Genomic DNA, 23,186 nt, shown 5'->3' on the forward strand with positions numbered 1-23,186 from the left:
GTTCCGGATGGTCACCCTCCAGCACGTCCTGGGTCAACTGGAGGAGGGCTATTTCCTGTCGTCGTCGGATTTGGAGGATGCCTACTTCCATATCCCCATCCTAAAGGGACACTGAAAGTTTCTCAGATTCGTGGTCCAAGGGCGTCATTACCAGTTCAGAGCCCTTCCCTTCGGATTGAGGTCGGCACCCAGGGTGTTCACCAAGTGCCTTGCACCGGTGGCGGCGCGGCTGCGCCTGGAGGGGATCCACGTCTACCCCTACCTGGACGACTGGCTCATCCGAGCAAAGACAAAGGAGCTCGCCACGGAGCACACAGCGAGGACTGTCCAACTACTCACGGACCTGGGATTCTCCATAAACTACGCCAAGTCCCACCTGGTGCCCGCGCAAGACGCACTGTTTCTGGGAGCGAAGCTCGACACAGTGGCGCTTCTGGCCTCTCTGTCGGAGGAAAGGACGAGGGCCATCTTGGGCAAGGTGCAGCGGATGCTGGTTGCGGACGCGGCCAGGGTGAGGTCCATCAAGGCCCTCCTCGGAATGATGTCTTCTTGCATTTATCTCATCCGCCTGTGCAGGCTTCGGATGCGCCCGTTACAGGAGTTCCTGGACGCTCGCTGGATCCAGACGGGCAGCTTCGAGGACAGGATCACACTCGACGAGAGCTTCCGACGAGCGATCCGGTGGTGGGGCACCCGTGCGCATCTGACGGCGGGCATGGACTTCCAGACCCCGGGCCACCAGAAGACAGTGACCACGGATGCCTCCCTGGAAGGGTGGGGAGCGCACACCGAAAATCTGCACGCGAGGGGCCTTTGGCTGCCGGCGGAGAAGTCACTCCATATCAACGTCCTGGAACTCCGTGCAGTGTTTTGGGCCCTCAGGTCCTTTCTTCCGTCCCTCAAGGGCAAGGTAGTGAGGATCTTCACCGACAACACCACCACCATGTTCTACATCAGGAAGCAGGGCGGTACCAGATCCCCAGCGCTGTCCAAGGAGGCGCAGGATCTGTGGCATTGGGCCGTCGCCCAAGGGATGTTTCTGGTGCCGTTTCATCTGGCAGGAATAAAAAACACCATCACTGACTCTCTCAGCAGAGAGCTGCGCTCGTGCCACGAGTGGGAACTACGACAGGATCTAGTGGACCGCCTCTTCCGACGGTGGGGCACACCCCAGATCGATCAGTTCGCGACGGCGACAAACTACAAGTGCCAGAGGTTCGCCAGCAGGTTTCCCCAGCCGAGGAGCATGGGCGATGCTTTCTCGTTCCCCTGGGAGGGCCTGTTCCTATATGCGTTCCCTCCTTTGCCGCTGCTGAGCCGGCTCATCAACCAGCTCAAGAGGTCACGGTGCAGGATGATCCTCGTCGCACCTGCGTGGCTGAGGCAGATATGGTTCCCGGACCTTCTGGACTTGTCAGCGTCCCCATCAATCAAGCTTCCAGTGGACGCGGATCTTCTCTCCAGGGAAGGAGGCGCCATCCTCCATCACAACCCGAAGTCGCTGAACTTGCAGGCCTGGCTCCTGCAGCGTTAAAGTTTGGAGGTTACGACATACCGGCCGACTGCAGAGAGGTTCTTGCAAAGGCCAGGGCGTCCTCAACTCTTAAATGCTATGGACACAAATGGAAGAGGTTCTCTGTCTGGTGCCACGCACAGAAGATTAACCCTCTACGGATTACGGCTCCTCAAGTACTGCCGTACCTGCTGACGCTGGCCAAGGCTGGACTGGCGCACGCTTCCATCAAGATTTATCTTGCTGCGATCTCCCGATACACCAGAACCACGGGACGGACGTCTTTGTGATCTCATCGTCTGGTGAAATAATTCATGAAGGGACTGTTCAGATCGTTCCTGCCGGTGAAGGCCCCGGCCCCGGCGTGGGAGCTCAACGTGGTGCTGACCAAGCTCATGGGACCTCCATTCGAGCCTCTGCACTCAGCTCCGTTGAAATTCTTGTCGTGGAAAACAGCGTTTCTTGTGGCCATCACCTCCGCACGACGGGTGGGAGATATCCAGGCCCTTTCCTGCAAGCCCCCGTACTTGACTTTTCACGACACAAGGGTAGTGCTCAGGACTCACCCCTCCTTCATGCCCAAGGTGCCGTCGGACTTCCACCTCAACGAACCCTTGGTGTTGCCTGTTTTCTTCCCGTCACCTTCGTCGCTGGCTGAAAGGACTTTGCACTCGCTGGATGTGGCTAGAGCGCTGAAGTTCTACTTGGACCGCACGAAGAGTTTTCGGAAGACGTCACAACTTTTTGTGAACTTTGGACCTGTCAATCAGGGGAAGGCTCTCTCGAAGGCTTCCATTTCCAGATGGCTCTCCGGCTGTATCATGTACTGTCATCGGTTGGCAAACCGACCGCTGCCTGGCTGTCCGAGAGCCTATTCCACCAGAGCGATCGCAGCTACCACGGCGTTCCTATCTGGTGTGCCCTTGCTGGACATCTGCAGGGCTGCTACGTGGAGGTCGACGCTCACCTTCACGAAATTCTACTGCATCGATCGGGATTCTAGGGAGGAGTCCAGGGTCGGCCAAGCAGTGCTGCGCAACCTTTTCGTCTAAGGTGAGCCTGGTGAGGAGGTAAGAATTGCTTAATGTTGAGTTTTGGATGTAATGCTTAATGTTGAGCCTTTGCCACCTCCCGTGGTTGTGCATGTGTGTACTGCTCTTTTATTCATGAGCATGTGAATCCATGCCAGACCCCATGCTGGAGAAGGAACAAGTAACTTACCTGTAACTGTTGTTCTCCAGCATGGGTCTGGCATGGATTCACATGTGAACCCTCCCGCCTACCCCTCTGCGGCTCTTCACTTGGTCATACTGCCACTTCACGTGCTACCAAATCTGAAGATGGCTGCCAGAGGCGGGGCTTAGGGAGATGGCAGTCATTGGCTGTGGTCAGTATGACGCAGAGATCAGTGATTGGTTACTACTACGAAAGACAGATCAGAAACGAAACTGATACTGATTTTTCTTTACCGAGGATTCCCAGCCTGACGACGGGGAATATTCATGAGCATGTGAATCCATGCCAGACCCATGCTGGAGAACAACAGTTACAGGTAAGTAACTTGTTCCTTACACGGATGGCGGTAACCATGGCGCTAGTAGCGCCATGTTTGCCGCTGGAGTCCGGCGTGGGGAATGGCGGAATTACCACCCCATTCCAAGGTTGGCGGGGGTGGTAATTCCCCATTCACCATGGCCCTTCCCCATTCCCATTTGAGCCCCCATAGGGCTCAATGGGAATGGTGAAGGAGCAAATAACGGTACCGCAATTAGCGGTACCGTTATTTGCTCTGAAGTCCCTCAGCGGGTCCCGTCCTTAACGTGTGGTCTGACCACACGTTAAGGACGGGACCCACTGATGGACATCGTAGTAGGGCGGTAAGGGATTACCGGCACTGGTGCCCTTACCGGTGCCGGTAATCCCTTACCGCCATCCGTGTAATGAGGCCCAGCATGTGGCAAAAGTTGTCAAAGAGGATAACATAAAAAATGCACTATGGAGGGTCTTACAAATGACACCCATAAAAAGAGGAAAAGACTCTGTGAGTGTGGAAAAAGGTTCTCACTCAGAGGCATAAGGAAAAATAATCCACCAGTAAATCAAAAAGTTCTGGGGTTGACGCAGGTCAGGAAGGTGTATCATTACTATGAACATCTTACCCAACGGTGACTCTCTGCCTCTTTTGCACTTGCTCCCCAGCTTTTCTCGAGTGTACTTCCCAATGGTCTTGCTATCTGCACTGAAGGCTCATTTCAGCCAATGAGCACCTTGGATTGTATGTTGCTAGACTCTCGACCTGGACCTTGCTGTCCACCGCCTGACCACTCTGTCTCTTCTTCCTCTGTAACCTCTACCTGCCTCAAATGTAACCTCCTTTCCTCCATCTCTATTTCCACCACCTCCTGTACCCTACTTCCTCGCCTTCGTTCTCTTTCCCTCCCACAACTTTCCCTGGTTTTTCCTCTCCCTTGAGACGTTGCCCCTCTCGATGTCCTTCCATCCCTGGATACTACCTCCTTGTGTTGCCTTTCTTTCTCTTCATCTCCCTGCTCTTTTCTACTTCCTCCACTTCTGTGTTATTGCCCTTTTCCACTGCCTCCCCCTCAGTACTACTTTCTACTTTTTCATTGCTAGCTTGCATCCTAAACCTCCTGGTTGACGGGTCTCCAAATAATCTTACCCTCGGTCTGATCCCCATTATACTCTGGTGAGCTGGTTATTGTGATCACGGCAGTAGCCGGACCACGCATGCTCTGCCCCTCTTTCTTACCAAGATGCTACCTTTCCCAATCATATATTGGAATCACTGTTTGCAATTCTGTCACTAAAGTCTCCTGCCTTACCTAAACATCATTAATGTGAGGTATTTTCTTTGAGGTTTTTTGTGCTTTTGCCAGTGACTCAGTTCAGAATATTTTTTTTAAAAGTTGCCTGCAAGGAGTCCCTAAAAAAATGGGCCCTCCAGGAGATATCATGGTTGGGGCGCACAGTGCCGTTAAAATGACCCTGCTACCTCTACTCCTTTACACATTCCAAGCGCTTCCGGTCCAAATTCCAGAGCGAGATTTACTAGATTTGCAGAAAGAAATAGGCCGCTTTATCTGGCAGCGAAGAACTCCTAGAATTCAGCGTAAGATTCTCACCAGAAGCAGGCAGCTAGAAGGCCCTGGGCTCCCCTCCATTTTGAGATACTACCGAGCAACCCAAATTGCCCCCATCCTGGGCTGGGCTATCCAAGATGACCCTCCCAAATGGCATGACATTGAACAACTGTTCTCCGGGGCTCCTCTCTCCCATCTCCCCTTCATACCGCGGGAGGCACTGGCTTCCCGGAGGCCCCTTCCAACCATGGGATCCACGCTCCGCTGCTGGGACAGGCACTGCACGCTAAGGGGGTTCACCCCGGGACTGGGCTCCCTCTCCCCAATCACGCAGAATCCAGCCTTCACCCCAGGGCTTCAACCCAATTCATACCAAAACTGGTCAGGAATGGGGCCATTGAGATTGCAAGAGCTCTATGCTGACAATAACCCATTGACCTTCACTCAGTGCAAGGAGGAATTTGACCTCCCAGAGACGGAAAGATTTAGATATATACAGCTCAGGCCAGGGCCGGTCTTTGCGTCAGGCAGCCTCTAGGGGGCGCTGCACCAGCAGTCCACAGTGTTAGAATACACGTGTAACACGTTAGTTTCCTAACATTATAAAAATGAATGTGCCTGTTCATTTTTATAATGTTAGGAAACAAACGTGTTACACGTGTATTCTAACACTGGCACTGCTACAGGCTGCAGCCTCGGCCCTCAGGCAGGACAGTGCTAGAATACATGTGTAACACGTTCATTTCCTAACATTATAAAAGTGAATGTGCCTGCTCATTTTTATAATGTTAGGAAACAAACGTGTTACACATGTATTCTACCACTGGCACTGCTGCAGGCTGTGACCTCGGCAGTTTATAGTCCATTTGGTGCCCAGGGTGAAACATTAGGAATGCGACCCCCCCCTGCACCTCATCCCATGTGCCACTCCCACCGCACCCCGCGCTCCACTCCCGGTGCACCACTCCCACTGCACCCTGCACGCTATTCCCAAACTACACCGTTAAGGAACTCCTACCCAAAGTCAAACAGTGCATCACACAAGGAATCAATTGCCATTTGCAACGGTGGGCCACTTTTTCACTGGTGCCCAAGACAATTTTATGCCCCAGTCCCACTTAGGCTGCAGATAATGAGGACTGGGCACACCAACCAAGAGACTCATGAATATGGCACAGGATGCAGTATATACAACCAACAAAGAACACAAGATGCTGAAGGGGGTTTAGAGGCAACCTAAGCCAAAAGGGCAATGGCAAGGAGACACCTGAACCCAATAAACAATCACTTTCACATTCTTTGAATGGCAATCAAGGGTTATGCTTTGATACAGTAAAGTCTTGACTGTTGTAAGGATACATGGACCAGGATTATTTATTTATTCATGCAATGTTTGTCGGGTACCTGCATATTTATTTATGCAATGTGTGTCGGATACAGGTATTCGACACACATTGCATAAATAAATAAATTATCCGTCTCCATGTACTCGACAAACATTGCATAAATAAATAAACCGGTTTGTAGCTTTAAGAATATTTACTCAGCAACACTGGTCAATACTATTGTCGGCATAGTGAAGTAACTCATCACCAGTGCCATGGAAGTGGTTTAAAGTGTAATTGATATATAGTTTGGAAAATAAGCAGCATGAAAGAAATAGCGCTGCTTTAAATTATTATTTTGGCCATTTTCTGGGCTTGCAGGGATGCACCATGGGCTCAAATGGGTCTCTGTTTGTACCGTGTCGGGGCCTACGGTGCGTCCCTGCAAGGCACGCACACTCCCCACTGCACCTCCCCTCCCATCCCAATGCCATCACGAAACCATTTAGTGACTAATGGGCCACCATTAGCAGTTTCCTGCCGGCATTGTGATGGAAGGGGCTGGTCTTAGCTGCAGGGGGACCTAAAGTGTTTTTATTGGTGTGCTTATGCCCCCACCCCAAGTGACGCAAAAGTGGTCAGAGGGAGCCTCTGACTTCTGTAATGTCACGTAGTACTTTTGTACTACGTGACATTACAGTCAAAAGGGGCAGCGCCAGCGCCAGCACCTGACCTGCGGAACTTTCCCCACGTCAATGTGCCGCCCCACAAACTAGGGAATTCCATCCACTCCAGAGGTTCCAGGGACCGGGGCAATTGCGTCTCCCGGGGCTATTGCGCCCCGGGCAGTTGCCCGCCTCGTCCGGGCCAAGAAACCGGCCTGGCCTCGGCACCTAGGCAGGGCAATTGGCAAATAAATTAGCAACATTTGTTGCTTTATTACCTTCCCCCGACCCCGGGTGGCGCCGGCGCCAGCCAGGCCCATGGGCGCAAGTGCGGTGTGCCCTCCTCCAGGCTATGGGCGCGCACTGACACTGAAGTGTGATCAGTGTGGATCGATTGGGGCTGGCTGGTGTTGTCTGCCCCGGCTATTACAGAAAAGAGGAGCGAGTGGGTCACTAAATCCTGAAGTTGTTCTCATCACAAGCACACACTGCCAAGCAGCAGCAGAATCAGCAAATACAAACAGTTGCTGCAGCCTGCCCTCGCTGATTGGCCTTGTTTCAGGAAACCCGGTAGTAACTACAGCCTGCCGAGGCAAGCACACTTCTTTCCTCCTGCTCCCGTCCTCGCAGGTGAGGCCTATTGCTGCATAGGCGTTTTATTTCTTTTAAAATGGTATTGCAGAGATGTCTGGGCCATCCAAGAACAGCCTCTGGAGGCCACAAAGCTAGACACTTTTGTCAAGGCTCAAGTAGTCATGAAAAAGGAAGCGAGCATTGGTGGTGGACTCTCCTCAGGAGATCAAAAGGCCGGTTCTCAGAAGACCTTGGCATAGTGTCTCCGTCAGCAGATCTTAGACAGTTGAACGTTCCAGCAGGGTTGGATTGGTCGGTCCATTGGCCGGGCCAAAATCACTTCAAGGGTGAGGCCCTGGGGGCCGGTACCACGCTTGTGGTGGTTTGGGGGTTACTACGCCCCCCAGGTTCCCGCTCCCAAGCATATTGTTGGTCGTTCCCTCTTTCCTGGGCATGCACTGCTGACTTTATTTTAGTGCAAGAGTTTCATACATTTCACTGTTCGCTCAGACTTGTCTTATACTCTTCTTTGTCGTTGTGCTTCTTTTGTTTGGAATAGCAATCATGCTAGTCTAATGAGATAAACAAACACCTACACAAACGCGCCTTGTGAATGATGGTGTGAAGGATGGATGCAGGCGCTGGACCAAAAGCTGAGCGAAGTCTGCACAGCAGCTGGCTTGGGAAAGCGACTCAGCAACTACAGTAGAAACCGTCTCTGTGGACGGTTGGCCCGTCTTCCGTATAATGCAAATACCCAGACTTGTAGGATGCATGCTTCACTTTCTTTGTTCCATTGGGGGTGACATGCTGTAGCATCAATTCATGGCCTTTAAAATACCCTGAACAGTGCAGCTTCCGATCTCCTTTAACACAAACGCTGGGAAATGGCCATGACTAGCTAACACCACATTAATCAAAGCCAGGTCTCTAAAGAATGGTTCAAGTGTTGGGGAATCACCTGCTCACACTTTGTCGTGTGACCAACCAGTGCGCAAAAGATGTTTCAGAGCGTGGGGCTCTTGATGCCACCCATTTCTGCATTTGATACACCAGCAGCTAAACACACCCTGGGGAGGCAGTTCCTTCTGCATAGTCCATTTCTCTCCCAAGCTCGGGGCAATGTTCTTTACCATAATAGAGAATGTGAAAAAGCGCAGGGCTGCAAGGCTAGGGGGTGAGGGTGGAGGGCAAAGCGCATTATGCTTGGGGTACATTGGAGATGCTTCCCCCGATACCTGCAGTACTCCAAGTCCCTTGATATAAAATTTGTCTATACAGTACACAATGTGCAAGGGCCGCTGTTATTCAAGCAGCACGCGACTAGTAATTTGCAAAAAGTAAACTTAACGAGTCCCAAGAAAAGGTCATCTTCCACCCTTTAAGAATGTGATTGTTTTTGTTTTTATGTTGGGATGGTAGACATCATTTTTCTTTGCGATCTTACAGTTCCACGGTGCTGTCGGGAGCTAAAAATGAGTGATCACGAAGGAAACATTTAAGAATTTTGAGAGTTCAGAAGCATGAGCGAAACAAACCCCAATAACGAACTGCCATTTTTCTGCCGCGGTAATGCACTGCTGTGTGTTTCAATGTAAAGTCCACATTGTAATGTCATAATTTTAGAACGCCACCTCTCCAACATTAACATTGGGAGCTATGTTGAATTGTACATGCATGTTAACTCTCTGCATATGTTTAAAGTAGACTTTACCACTCACATGAAGTAGTGATATTGTTTACGTGTGTCCCTCCTAAATATATTTAACTTCCCGTGAAATATTTGATGCAATACATATTGCATAAATGCATGTATTTTAATGCTGAGATAGACGGGCTTGTACAGCTATCGGTGGGTATGTTGCTGGTGCTTGTTCTTGGAGGTTTGAGTAACACTGTTCAAGACCAGTTCATCACCTTTTAAGAGTAGCTAAATGTTTGAGGTCATACGAATGACATTAGTGTAGATCTGAAATTGTCGATTCTCTGACCTGAGTCACAGCAGCAAACTGGTCATTGTTACTAAAAATGAAGAGCAAAAGAAGACTAACATAACCAGGCCTTTTCGGGTTTGACCCTCTTATTCCTGTTTTCTGAGGTTCATGAAATTCAGCAGATGCCAGCATTGACAATTTTGTTAACTCATAGTCCCCACTCCCGCTGCTCAGCCCATGACACATGCATGAGATCAAAGGTCGGGGGGGGGCGCCAACGATGCTTCCCGCCTGGGGTGCAATCTGTTGTAAGACCGGCCCTGGCTCAGACATTGGACCACCAACCCAATAGTTAAAAAGGCTACCACAAGGACCCCCTCAGGCTTAGAGATAACGGTCTCAGAAGGTCAACGCTCACATAAAGTGGCAAAGTGTTATCGCCTTCTAGAAAACATCCCAGAAGATGATAAACTTTCTTATATGTTGGCATGGCAGAGGGAGTTGGGGATAGAGGTGTCTCTGGAGTCATGGCAGAGAATCTGGGACAGAGCTCGTAGGTCCTCCAGATGCACAACAGTCAGGGAATGCGCACTTAAGATCTGCTACCGATGTTACTTCTTGCCTCAGAAGCTACACGCAATGAACGTAGATTACCCTGATGTATGTTGGCATGGCTGCGGGGCAAAAGGAGACTTGGGGCACCTGTGGTGGTTTTGTCCGATCATTCAATCATTCTGGCTGGAGATCAGGTCCAAAATTAAGGACATTTGCGGAACCCTCCTCCCCATGGACCCATTAGTGATGCTGTTGGCCGACACGCCAGATGATGGATCCTATCCGCAGTCGGGCCCTAGAGCGCGGCTAATCACACAATTACTTATGGCGGCCCACCTTACGCGAGCCCGATTTTGGAAGGAACTGGAGGGCCCCCACATAGGTGGGTTAAAGTTTGGGAACTTCTGGGAATAGAGAAACTAACAGCGCAATGGAAAACCGGACAGCCAAATTCAAAAATATCTGGGGCCTGTTCCTAGACCATGTTGCAGAAAAAGAACACATGTTCTTCCAGCCTAAATTGATTAAATACCTCCTCCAGCCCTGACAAGCTCTCAAAACGAGGGAGGTACCCATTTGCTTGAAGTCAGAACAGGGGGAGGCTGCAGTGCCATTGAGGGCAATGCCACGAGATATGGGTGATTCTGGTGAGGTTTTATTTTTATTTTTTCTCTTTTTCGTTTTTTCCACATCCCTTCTCTGTTGAGAACGCTACAGAATACGAAGCTACAATATTATACCCCCAGAGGTTGTTCATGAAATGTATTTACTAGGGGTATTACAAAGACGTTAAAATGAAATGTTGATGCATTGTTAAAAGTTTAATTAAGGTTGCAATCACAGTGACAAATGATGAATTTTAGCCGTTTTGTGCATAAAACCGAAGCTGACTCAATGGATGAATTACATTGGGGCGTTACTGACCGTCTATTTGAGACTCATTTGATTGAGTAATATTGCCACTGATTTTGGTTCTTTTGATGGATTCAATGTTTATCGATGTTATTTTGAAGAAAAAAAAAAGTTGCCTGCAAAGGAAAGGGACAGCTGGTAGTATCCAGGGAGCGCAGACCGTATTCCAAAGTTCATCCTCCACCACCAGAGGCAAGGTCAGGGTAACTGAAGGGAAGGACATAATGCCCAATATTAGTGAATAGGGAGCAGTGGGACTTGAAAACGGTTTTGCAAATTAGGGGAATAAGGGGGCACTTTCTCAGATCCTATTACGATGGATGACCCCCACAGCACCATATACAAAATGAGAAGTTGAGGTCGGCAGACATGGCAACTCAGGGCCGCAGAATTCTGACTCCGGCAGATCTCCTCTTTTTAGTAGAGTGCAGCAGAGCACTAATGTCGTGCTTTTCTGCACAAGGAGGAATCACTGCGGTTTTCACAGATCCAGGCAACACGAGAAGTACTATCTTCAGACAATGGAGTCCAAAACTTTTCAGAGATTTAGCAGGATGACCTTGGAATTGCGAGCTGGTGCAGGTTAGGCCCACCAGTTCAAGGGAGGGTGGCATTCTTGAAGCTCTCCTCTGTCACAGAAAGAGCAGAGCTTTGCCTTGCTGTAGATGGCTTGGGTTCTGGATGTCCCAGCAGCTGTATTCCAGAGTCCTTCTGGAGTCTCTCGTGCATCACATTCCTGGTTCCAGTGGCCGACCAAAGAATGGCTCCAGTACCTTAGGCAAAATCCTGGGCTAGAGGGATCTCTGACCAAATGTAAGAGGACCTGCAACATTCAAGCTCTGGGAGACTGTTAGGAAAGATTTTCTTTTTGAAACTTTCCCTCCATAGATTTATATAGGACACCCTTTCTTTTGTTTCTTGTTTTGAACCATTTCTTGAGTTTTTGGCAGCACGTAAAGCCTTATGCATTCCTTCCCTTGCCTGTTTTTGCTCATTCTTATGGGGAAATGAACTAGTCCCTAAGACTATCATTACTGAGAGACTAGGTCTCTCTTTATTAATTCTTTTATTGTTGCAATTGCACGCCTGTACTTACAGCGAAGTGCAGTTAGGATACTTTGTATCCTCATATCTTTTTATAGAATGGCCTTTTGCTACTTTTACAATGTGTCCAAGACAGGCTGGTGGTAGCTGTGATTTTTTTTAATTTTTTTTTTTATAATTTCAGTGTTATTTTACTCATGCGCTTTTGCATTTACCGCAAATGGCTACTAAAGGTGACTAGTACCTGTGAGGAGTCAGAAATGATAGCCAGACACAAAGTTGTCAAGTTTTTGGTTAAAAACATTTATTCAATAAAAATGGGTTAGGAACATGCCTCTCTGGCCCTTTTCTAAAGAGGATCTTTCCTACCTAGAAACCGCAAACTAAGTATCTGTTTGTGCCAGGATGTCAATAACTGAAAAGCCATCTTTGTGTGAAAAACGTCCTATTCTGACCCTCACACTGCAGACAAAACAACAAAGGGTGCAAGGAAATGTCTTTAACTTGATGTTGGCAAATGTGTTCATAACTGTGAAAACCTAGAGGGTGTTTCACAACCTAGTCCCTGGGGATCCTGTACTCAAATTGCCAGGGAAAGGCCATAGCTTTTGGAACCCGACCCTTGCGGTGGACAAGCGATGGAGGATCACCTGGATAAGGTGTCCTCTGGGAGTGGGGGGGAAGCATCCAATGGTGGGAGATGGTATCCCCCCTTTTCTTCAACCCATCTAACCCCTATACTGTTGTATTTTATGTGAAACTACAACTCCCATAATTCCTCCCCACTTTCAATAAAAATGATTGCGGTCTCCAAGCTCCTCTATATCTTTGCCAACGTACCAGTGTGGCCTGGGAAGCATTACTTCAAGAGGCTCCACTCGGCGCGGCGTGCGGCCAATTTTTCTGACACTCCGGAGCTGTCCGCAAGAAGTGGCAACATATGACCCTACCCTATAAAAAAGGGGGTTCACAGCCCCAGACCTAACACTATTCTGGATCGCGGCAGAGGCCCAACACGCCACACACTGGTACACACATCTGAATCCGCCCCCTCACGTTAAATTAGAGAAACTGGCAGGTGACAGGACCAACATCATGACCTTATTACTACACCGCACATTCCAGACAGACGCCCCGTCAGACCCTGTGGCCACCACGATCAGAGCATGGAATAGTATTCTGCACTCGAAACAAGAGCATTGCCCATACTATAAATGGCTTCCCACATGGCAATTTCCTGGACTCTCCCCCACATACGACCAGCATTTCTTGCGACACTGGGAGGACCTGGGCTACCGAGCACTGACTCACCTATACCCCGACGGTAAATTTATCACCCCTCCAACATTGTGGCCCGAACACTCCAACTCAGCGCTTGAGCTACTACAATACTTCAGGCTAAGAGCGGCGGTCCGTGAAATGTGGCCCTCCTACCCAGACGAGCCCCCAGACTCACCAGAACTCCAGTACATAGCAAACTCCAAAGGCGGCAGGGGCATAATATCCTCTCTGTATAAAATGCAGCTTGGAAAAGTAGAGGATATATCCCTCAAACCACGGGAAGTATGGGCCAGGGAGCTGGAAATGGAAATCACTGTGGCGATGTGGAACAAAATGTGTGCACACACGCGCAAAGTCTCCCTTAGCGCTAGATTCCGTTGCATACAATATAAACTCCTTAACAGGCTTTATTATACACCACACAGAGTAGCGAAATTCACACACACCCCGACTCAAACATGCCCAAAATGTAAATGTGAGTGGGCAGATCATATACATATGTTTTGGTCCTGTACTGCGCTAAATGCGTTTTGGAGGGAAGTGACGAAAGCGCTCTGAGATAATAGGGTCCCAAGTGGACCTTGACCCATTGGCCTTGTTGTTCGGAATATGGGCTGGAGAAAACGCAAAAAAAATGTCAAAACTTTTAAATGTAAGTGCTATTGTCGCCAAAAGATGTATATTTCAATGTTGGAAGCGCCACTCCCCGTCCCCCACCCTTGAGATGTGGTTGAAAGCCCTCACTTGGGTACAAATGTGTGAAGAAGAGTGTATTGGATCCCTACCCATGCCATCCTGCCCAAAAAAATGTGTGGACCGAATTCTGCAGTTATCTGAACAACAGAGACGAGGTTGGGTGGAGCTCCACCCCCCACCCGCCAGGTCCGCCCAACTCGCCATAAGTACTGAACACTTTGCACGCCTTCGTGCTGTCAATCCTCCACCCTCCCCAATCTGAGCTGCTTTGGAATAGTGCATAATGTAATGCCTAAATGTGATATGGTGATGCTTGTTTATCTCTGTGTGATATATGCTGTACCTTTCTTAACTTTCTGACAATAAACAAAAGTTTAAAAAAAAACAAATTCCTCCCCACTTTGTCTTGACAAAAGTACTGCACCAAGGAAGATGATGAATGTGGCTAGAGAGAGTACCTCCCCTGACTTGCATTGGCCCTGTCCATGTAATGAGGCCAGACAGAATCGGGCACGTAGCTCTAACAATTTACACCTGCCACTTATTAGCACTCCCTGTGAAAGTAAAAGTTGGCGCGGACAGGCACACTTTAAGCGAGGCTGGGCACGAGAAGGAACAACTCTTCCAAGGCTGATGCGGACCGGATAGTGGAAGCTGGAAGGCCAACGGGATGATCTACAGTGGAGATGATCAAGAAAAGGCCCAGCAAGATTTCTATGCTTTCGGGATGTCCTGAGAGTTCGAAAAGCAAAGCCGAGCGAGCAGAGGAAAGAAACCTTCAGATTGCTGGGAAACGGCCAGCGACCCTCCCGGGTGAGCAACAGAGTTGGGGAGGAGGTGTTGGTAACAGCCTTGAGCTGCAAGAAAAGATGAGACATTTTTTTAACACTGCCGGTGAGTTATCAGGAGGAACAAAAGTGTGGTTGATATTAAAGAAAAAGTGACTGAAATTTTGCAAGTTGAGGGTTGCGCTTGTACTGATAAAACGCAAATGAGAAGAACCATTGTTAAAAGAGAAGGATACAAAGTAGCAGAGTGGTCCTTTGAGGGGAAATCACACATTCGAAAGTCTCTGTGAAATGTTAAGAATTGTGAAAGGTATTATAGCGGAGATCAAAGGAAAGAAAGTTGAACAAATGCAAAAGGAAAGGTATGAACTGTGAACATGCCAAGAATGGAAAGATTGAAATATGTCAACTGTGAATAGGCCAAGAAAGTAAAAGTAAAATATTAGAACTCAAGAAAAAGGCAGGTGAAAGCGAATAAGAACTATAATTACCAAGAGGCATTGGTGCTGTAAGGAATCAGAACTACAAGTACCAAGAGGTATTGGTGCTGTAAGGATTATGAACTACCAAGTACAAAGAGGTATTGGTGCTGTAAGGAGGCATTGGCATTACATGTGAACCTTTGAAAAGGCCAAGAAGGAAGACTAAAGAGAATCAGAACCACAAGTACCAGGGAGTGTTGGTACCTCCAAATGAGTGTTGATTGTGAATTGAAGGATTGTTGAAAGAGAGGTTGAAGTGGTCATGCAGAGGTCTGTCGAAATTCCTTGCAGTTTCGAAAGTCTTCGGCAGTGGGAAAAGATAGCTTAGAGAAAAGCTGGTGAAGGGTACCTCCCCACACGAAAGGAAAGGCGGGCTCGAGCCCTTCAGAGGGAAGCTTGTGCAGAACTGTGAGAAGTTGAGAAACATAAACTAAGTATTGATGGCAAGGCAGGCAAAGCCTAAAGCAAGTGAAAGCCTAAAATTGAACTGTAGAATTGTGCCAGTAAGCCAAAGTGTGCAAGACTGTGAGAACTGTGCCATCCACCTATCTTTTGATTTTCTTAAGACTATCTAGACCCCGTGGGGTTGAACCTGGAGATGGGAGAGGGTCCTGAAGCCATTCTGACATTTATTTTTTAGACACTATTTTCCTTTTGTATTTCCCGAACACATTTTGTTATTTTGAGAAGGAAGGCAAGGTTAGGTTTTATTAATATAGGGTTTTTTATTTTGACCAGACTGACTTGGACGTATTTATTATTGTTTAATGGTCGAGATTACTCCCATTTTGGAGTTAGTGCCAGTTAGGAATTCTACCATTCCAAGCAAAACATTGAATACAAGTTTTTGAAACTTGTATCCATTGTGTCTGTTTCTACTGCTTGCTACCATGCCTTCCTTACAAAACCAAAAGTATACGAATGACTCGAACAAAAATGTTCAACAAGGTAAACACCCCTGGATGCAGAAGGTCGTCCCCTTCCCATGGATTCTTAAATAGGTTGGCAATAATGTCTCTAACTAACAGCTCCTTTGTGTTACTGGACTCACAAAGTTCTTGTTTAAACAATATGTTCTGTAACAGTCTTTCTTTAGCACTTCTTGTAACTTTGCAGATCACCTGGTATACTCCCCTGCCAGGAATCTTTGTACAATTTCAGCTCCTGGTGCGCTCGCCTGCCAGGACTTCTTAAGCGTTTCACAGTTCTTTGGCTATACCACAGTTGCATAAACTGTGAGGTGCTTGGTATATCTGTCTATGGTAACATTTGCTCAAACCTTTCCCCCACACTGGCATCTCTTACATTTGTACCTGATTGGGTTTTGCCTTTGTACTATCCCTTCTTCCTTCTTAGGTATTGTAATAACTGTAAACTATTGCTCTGAATATGCCTTAATACGAAATCTGCAGAATCCACTAACCTGGTCAGATGACAGCAGTGAGATGAAATTGAGAATCCCCCTGAGAATCCTACCACCCTCTGTCTGGTGAAACCAGGAACGGAGGGAAGCAACACCCCCAGGGAAACCTTCTGGGGTAAAAAACCCTGGTTGAATGTAGGAGAAGACTTGGCACAGAGTCTAGTGGCTTCAGAGGCTTTGTGTCGGTGTCAAGGCGAGGTCCGTCCCAACGCAGAAGCAGCAAGAACTCCTACCTCCCCTTGACGGTCTTGGCGCCCGGATTAGACAAACATAGGACACCGCGACCCTCGCGGGGAAAGAGGGTTAGGGTCCACGGATTGGATAGGTTCGGGGTGTAGGTAAACCGGATTGAGGATTAGGAAGTAGTTGTGGACAGGGAAGGGGTTTGTGGGATAGGCATGCTCCTTGACTCCGACTGCTTCGAAGCACTTCCAGTATCTGAGTTTCTTACCATTCACTCAAACACACATGTTCATACATGCATTACCCAGGTTGAGACTTGGCACTCTGTTTAACTTCTGCACAGAGCTATACTCCGTAATGGTTTCATGCATGCATTACCCAGGGTAGGACTTAGCACTCAGTTGAGACACTGAGTTTGTTCACTGATTGGCACTTCTTGTGTACATTGCCCAAAGTACTCAATCTCGTTCTGACGAGAATCTTATGACTAGCTCAGTTAGCCTTCAAGGTTCTAAACCGTCACCGTACATAGCATTCAACAAACGTTTACATCTTAAGCATGCTTTTGACACTTAGCTCTGGTTTTCCAATGAGTTTTTGAATACATCTCCGCCCGCCGGCTCCGCCGTTAGTGGGCCCGTGAGTGACAGGTCCTAAATGCTGTCGGAATGCTCCTGACAAAAGAGGAAACAATTAGCCTTGCTCGTCTGCTAATAGTACTCGCCGCCGGCGAGTATGCAGATACAAACACCCGCAACAGGCGAGCGTAATCACGGCATGCGGTTCGTGCGAAGTTAGCCCAGGCTAACGTGGCTGACTCCGTTGGTTAATTCACTACAACCGGAGCCTCTGTACTCAGATCACTGCCAAAAAGGTATGTGACATGCTCCGTAACGTTAGAGTGAAAGAAAGCACTTATCTTTGGTGTCGCGGGGCCAGAGGATTATGTTTCTGCAGCGAGGGCGGCCCCGCGAGTGACTTGGCTGGAGCTCAGACGAACGCGTCCTCTCGGTTGCAATGTAGAGCGCGAACAAGCGTTCCAGGATCGCGCATGCGCCGTGCCCGCCTTGCGCATGCGTGTTGTTTTGGGCGTTGGCTTCAGCGTTCCCTGAGCCGTTTGTAGGCTCTGTGTGCCTGATTTCTCTCCACACGAGATCCGGGCTGCCAAGGCTGTAGTCCAGGGGCATAAGGCTGCTGGGAGATGTAGTTTTCCTTGGGCTTTGCCTCCAGAATGTCTTTTCCCATTACACCTGGAGCATCTACAAAGAGGGCAGAGATGACACCTGCTCAGTGAAGTACCCCCCACAGTACCTGCAACCACCTTACCCCTATTCCGTACCGGAGGGCCTGCCTTTGGCTTTATGACAGTCAGGATTCTAGGTAGTATTCTCAGTTCCAGTGACGGGTGTATGAAGCAAACAGTCTTCTGAGAGGCTCCTCAGATATGTTTCTAATAAGAGAGAAAACACGTTACTTCTAAGTAGAAATTCGGAGGAGGAGAAAGTGAAAACCCCGGAAACCACCCACCTGTATAGCATAAAGGAGGCTCTCAGTCTGTACGGTGGCAGGTCCAATTCCCTTCTGCAAGAGGAAGAAGATGTGAGTAGGATTCAAGAGAATTCTAAGCAAGAGATGTCAAGAAAGGACTGAGAAACGGAACCTACGTAGTCAGTGCTGGAGTTAAAGGTAAACAGGAAATCTGCCTGGACGAGTCGTATCTCAGAGCTGGACTTGGTTGTCTGGGATAAGGTAAGGACTCTCTGGGTATAGAATAGAATTAGTAACAGACCTGACAGAGGTGTAAATTAAATGAATGAATGAACCGGATAGAAGAAATCCCTTACTGAAGTTTTCGGAAGGTGGGTTCTGACAGAGTGAAACGACGGAAAGGAAGTCTGTTCCAGAATGGGGGGCGTTTCTATAAAATGCGTAACGGCAGTTCTTTCCCGGAGAGTGGGAGGGACTCCGGGGATAAATGGTCCTATAATTCAAGGAAGAGATTAGTGAAGAGCAGAATCTAGCAAAGAGAAAGCTCCTAGGAACGGAAATTTACAGAGCGTCCTGCTGTAGAGTAGCAACGCATCGGACAGCGGAACCGCTGCTACTATATGTTGTCACATGACTATCTGCCGGTGTCCATTCCATGCGTGAGAATCCAGCGTCAACAGCTGAAACGAAGCAGGTACGAACAGCGGCCATTTTAGGAGGGGGTCAGGAACAGAGAATGACATACTCTGCTGCGATGCCACAAAGACCAACGGCGGTAATGGGATGTAACAGTATGCCCCCTTCGCAGAGGCACACAACCCGGTTTACCTGGATGAAGCCGATAGAAACGACTAATCAACCTGGGAGCATGGACTCCAGAAGCAGGCTCCCAAGACCTTTCAGCAGGTGAGTAACCTTTCCAGTCAATCAAAAATTGCAAACGACCCCTGTAATAGCGGGAATTGCAGATGCCTGCCACCTCAAGCTCGGGGCCCAAAGGTGTAATAACAGGAGGTGGACGGGCTGAGCGTGTCCTCCGGAAGCGATCGGGCACGCCCAACTTGATATGGGACAGGTGAAAAACCGGGTGGATCCGGGACCATGACGAGGGAAGACAAAGACGTACCGCAGCCTCACCCCCAAGACTGAGGATCCGAAATGGGCCAAAGAACCTCAGAGACAATTTGGATGGATCCAGGTGATGAGGAAGAAAAAGAGAAGCCAACAAAACTTTATCGCCCACAACAAGATTTGGAGCCGGTCTTCTCTGAATATCTGCGTAGTGCTTGGCCGGATCTTGAGATGTCTGTAAGGCTAATTGTGCCGAATGGTGAACCGTTTGGATGTCAGAGAGGAGAGCATCCACTCCGGGACATTGAGTGGAAACAGGAGCAATTGTTGGAATAAATGAAGGATGATAGCCTTAGGTACAATGAAAGGGGCTAGTCTTTAGGGCAGAATGAGGCGCATTGTTGTAAGCGAACTCAGCCAGAGATAACAGTTCAACCCAATTATCCTGAGCGGAAGAGACGAAGCAGCGCAGATAAGTTTCCAACGTCTGATTCAATCGCTCAGTCTGGCCATTGGTCTGAGGATTATAACCAGAACTTAATGCTCTCTGAATCCCGAGTCGGTCGCAAACCTTCTGCCAGAACCGCAAGGTATATTGAGGACCTCTATCGGAGACAATAGTCGAGGGTAGACCATGGCGAGCAAAGATCTCAGAGATGATGACCCGGGACATCTGATCCGCAGTAGGAAGTTTGACTAAAGAGGTGAAGTGTGCCATCTTGGTAAAATAATCAATGGTAACCATAATGACCGTATGACCCTCAGATGGGAGAAGATCCACAATAAAATCCGTAGAAATATGTTGCCACGGTTTATCAGGGATTGGCATCCGAGAAAGCAGACCCAGATTTCAGATGGAGTGAAAGTCTTAGAAAGGTAAGCTATGGGAGATTCCCTTCCAAGACTAGTTTCCTGTAACAGAACAGCTCCAAGTGCGTAATGGGAGTCATCAGTCTCCAAAATGAAAGGCTTGTGTTGATCAGGTGAGACCAGTATGGGAGCAGATGTAAATAGGTTCTTCAACTTCTCGAAGGCTTCCTGTGCTGAATGGTCCCAGGAAAATCGAACACCTTTTTTCAGTAGTCGAGTAATAGGAAAAAGTCATTCTGAGAAACCGGGAATTCATTTACGATCGACGTTGGCAAAACCAATGAATCGTATTTCCTTGATGTTAGATGGATTCAGCCATTCTAATACTGCAGGAAGTCTGTTCCAGAATGGGGGGCGTTTCTATAAAATGCGTAACGGCAGTTCTTTGCCAGAGAGCGGGAGGGACTCTGGCGATAAATGGTCCTATAATTCAAGGAAGAGATTAGTGAAGAGCAGAATCTAGTAAAGAGAAAGCTCCTAGGAACGGAAACTTACAGAGCGTCCTGCTGTAGAGTAGCGATGCGTCGGACAGCGGAACCGCTGCTACTATATGTTGTCACGTGACTATCTGCCGGTGTCCATTCCATGCGTGAGAATCCAGCGTCAACAGCTGAAACGAAGCAGGTACGAACAGTGGCCATCTTAGGAGAGGTCAGTAACAGAGAATGAAATACTCTGCTGCGATGTCCCAAAGACCAACGGCGGTAATGGGATGTAACAGGTATAGTTAAAATGTGTTGGCTAATCCTGGGTCTCTTGCCTGCCCGAATAAAGTTGCTAGTGAGCTTTTGTAGGTCTGCAAAAAGACTTTTTGGTATGGCTACCAGTAGTTCCTGGAACAGATAGAGAAGTCGGGGGAGATTGACCATTTTAATAGAGCCCAATCTACCCAACCAGAATATCTTGAGGCCGCGCCACTTGTGTAGCTCAATCTTAATGGAAGAAAGTGCTAGGGGGAGATTTGTGTTATACCTGCCTGCTAGGGTTGGTGAGATGTTAACTCCCAGATATCTAATCCCCTTGGGGCTCCAACTAAAGGATTCTTTCAATGCTGCCTCCTTAGCTGTCACCGTTAGATTAAGCTGCTCTGATTTTGCTGAATTGATCTTCTTAAGTCTGGAGACTGTCCCAAAGTCCCTCAAAGCTTCTCCCCCGCCACTGACGGCCCGGATCGGTAAGTGTGAGTAGCATGTCATCAGCGAAGGCTGGCACCTTGTGTTGGGTTCCCCCAGAGGGAATCCATTAAACCTCGCCAGATTCGCGCAGGGTCTGTAATTGTTTACGCTGCCCTAGACCAGAAGGTGCCGACTGGTATCCATGCGCATGCGGTGAGGGCCAATGCCATGGCTGTAGCTCTCCAAAGGTACGCTTCATGGGATGGCTATCAGCAAGGCAGCTACTTGGGCCATGCCCTCAGCTTTTTGCAGGCACTACTCCTTGGACATCAGCTCCAGGTGAGACGCAGATTGTGGACATGCAGTTCTCAGGAATCTATTTGCATACAGTTAAGCTCTCATTCACCACCCAGTTCAGTTTTAGTTTTTCGGTGGAATCACCCACAAGGATTGAGGAAAGGGGATGTGACGTATGAGTAATGAAAGTTACTCACCATAGTGACTAGAGCACTCCTAGTCCTAAATCCCCTTTACTCCATAGGCCCCATCCCCCAAGTATGCTAGGGGCTAAATAATCAGTACAGCCAGATTTACAAGTGTCCGATGTGTCAAAAGGCTACTGAGGGTTAGATGGCGGAGGTCAGGGCCTAGTGGGCGTGTCTACGTCCAGGGCCGTGCCCCTGCGCTCTATACAAAGTGTAAAGGGGAAGCTCATATTTCTCGCTGCCAAAAGGTTCCGGTACCCTCCGTGTGCCGGTGGACGCCCACAAGGATGGCGGAAAGGAGACTTAGGACTATGAGTACTCTAGTCACTACAGTGAGTAACTTTTATTTTGTAAATGTAGTTTTCCTTTTCCATTATACATTCAGGACTACACATGTAAGAGATAAGGGATAATATGGGTTGCATGAGCATAGTCTGTGATTGTTTTGCGTCAAAAGACTTATGCAGAATATCCAAGCAGCAATAAAAGGTGCATTTTTGTCTACACTAGAAAAACACTGTTTTCAATGATTTGTTTGAGGGAAACAATGATTAAGCTATGATTTATAGATTGAAAAAAAAATTGAAAACCAGCACCATCAGAAGTGGAAAAACATAAACACCGAAAACAGGAAACCCTATTTATTGGATACTACATAGTAGATTGCATATTCACAAAATACTATTTCATATGATTGTATGACTAAAAAACATAACTTTTTTTAAGGTGTGTCAAAGGCGATTTTGGATGCTGCTGGACAGGCTGTGGACACTGAATGCGCACAGAAAGGTACAGTTACAAATGTACAGTAATTCGCTGTGGTATGTTTGTTCTTGGAATTTACACCAAGTTCTCTCAAGAAGATTAACCGCACCTTACCAACCTTCTGCCAAAATCTCCTCTCCACTTTGGTTATTGTTAATCTTGACTTCTACTCCAACCTAATTTTGGGCCTCCCTTTGTCTTCTTTTGTTACCCTCAACAAAAGTCTCATCCTTGGTACGTGCACTGTCTACAATCTACCTAGATCTTCTCTCACCTCAGTATACTGTTGTCATGCTGCGTGGCTCTCGGTGAAAAACTGCTCCTTCTTCAAGTTTCTTCTCCTTGTGTTTAAATCTTTCCGTGGCCTAGCATCCACTACCTGGAGGAATTAATTCCTTTCTACTTTCATACTTGGGCTTTCTGCTCTCAAACCATGAACAACCTCTCTATCGCACGCCGTGCCTCCCCTCTTTGTTGCCACCCACTTCTGCTCCTTTTCTGTACTGGTGTGTTGCCACTGGAATGCTCTCCCCTGGGCATCAAATCAGTTTAGTCACTGGAAATATTAAACACTAGGTTCAATCTCCATGTGCCAGCCAGTGAAGGTGCACACTCCACCCCTCCATCATGTGCTCTCCCCAGAAGATTCTACTTGCTCAAAATTAATTCTAAACAACTTTTGGTATTGTGACGAATACCGGGGTATTGTCACTGCTTCCATGGGGGAAGCCCCTTCCCTTAATTCCAGCGAGGTGAGGCAGCTACCTGACTGCTCTCCCTGTGGGTGATATTAGAGGGTGGATCTCATGGGGAGGGACACCCTCCATGGGACCAGAGACAATAACCTTGGGAGAATGCTGTATTCACCCCTCCATTGTTTTCCCCATTGCCCTTACACCCCACTCAGTGCCCTCTAG

General features: G+C 48.2%; 1 protein-coding gene across 1 annotated transcript in view; it reads left to right on the forward strand.

Annotated features, from left to right (window-relative positions):
- Positions 1-23,186, forward strand: part of LOC138489066 (protein mono-ADP-ribosyltransferase PARP14-like) — a 1,172,404-nt gene that overhangs the window by 740,156 nt on the left and 409,062 nt on the right. Inside the window, exon 12 of the mRNA XM_069616631.1 lies at positions 22,231-22,293. Coding sequence (XP_069472732.1) covers positions 22,231-22,293 — 63 coding nt within the window. The remainder of the gene's footprint in view (positions 1-22,230; positions 22,294-23,186) is intronic.

This window comes from Ambystoma mexicanum, chromosome 9, assembly GCF_040938575.1.
Source record: "Ambystoma mexicanum isolate Mex_15411 chromosome 9, UKY_AmexF1_1, whole genome shotgun sequence".
NCBI classification, from domain to species: Eukaryota; Metazoa; Chordata; class Amphibia; order Caudata; family Ambystomatidae; genus Ambystoma; species Ambystoma mexicanum.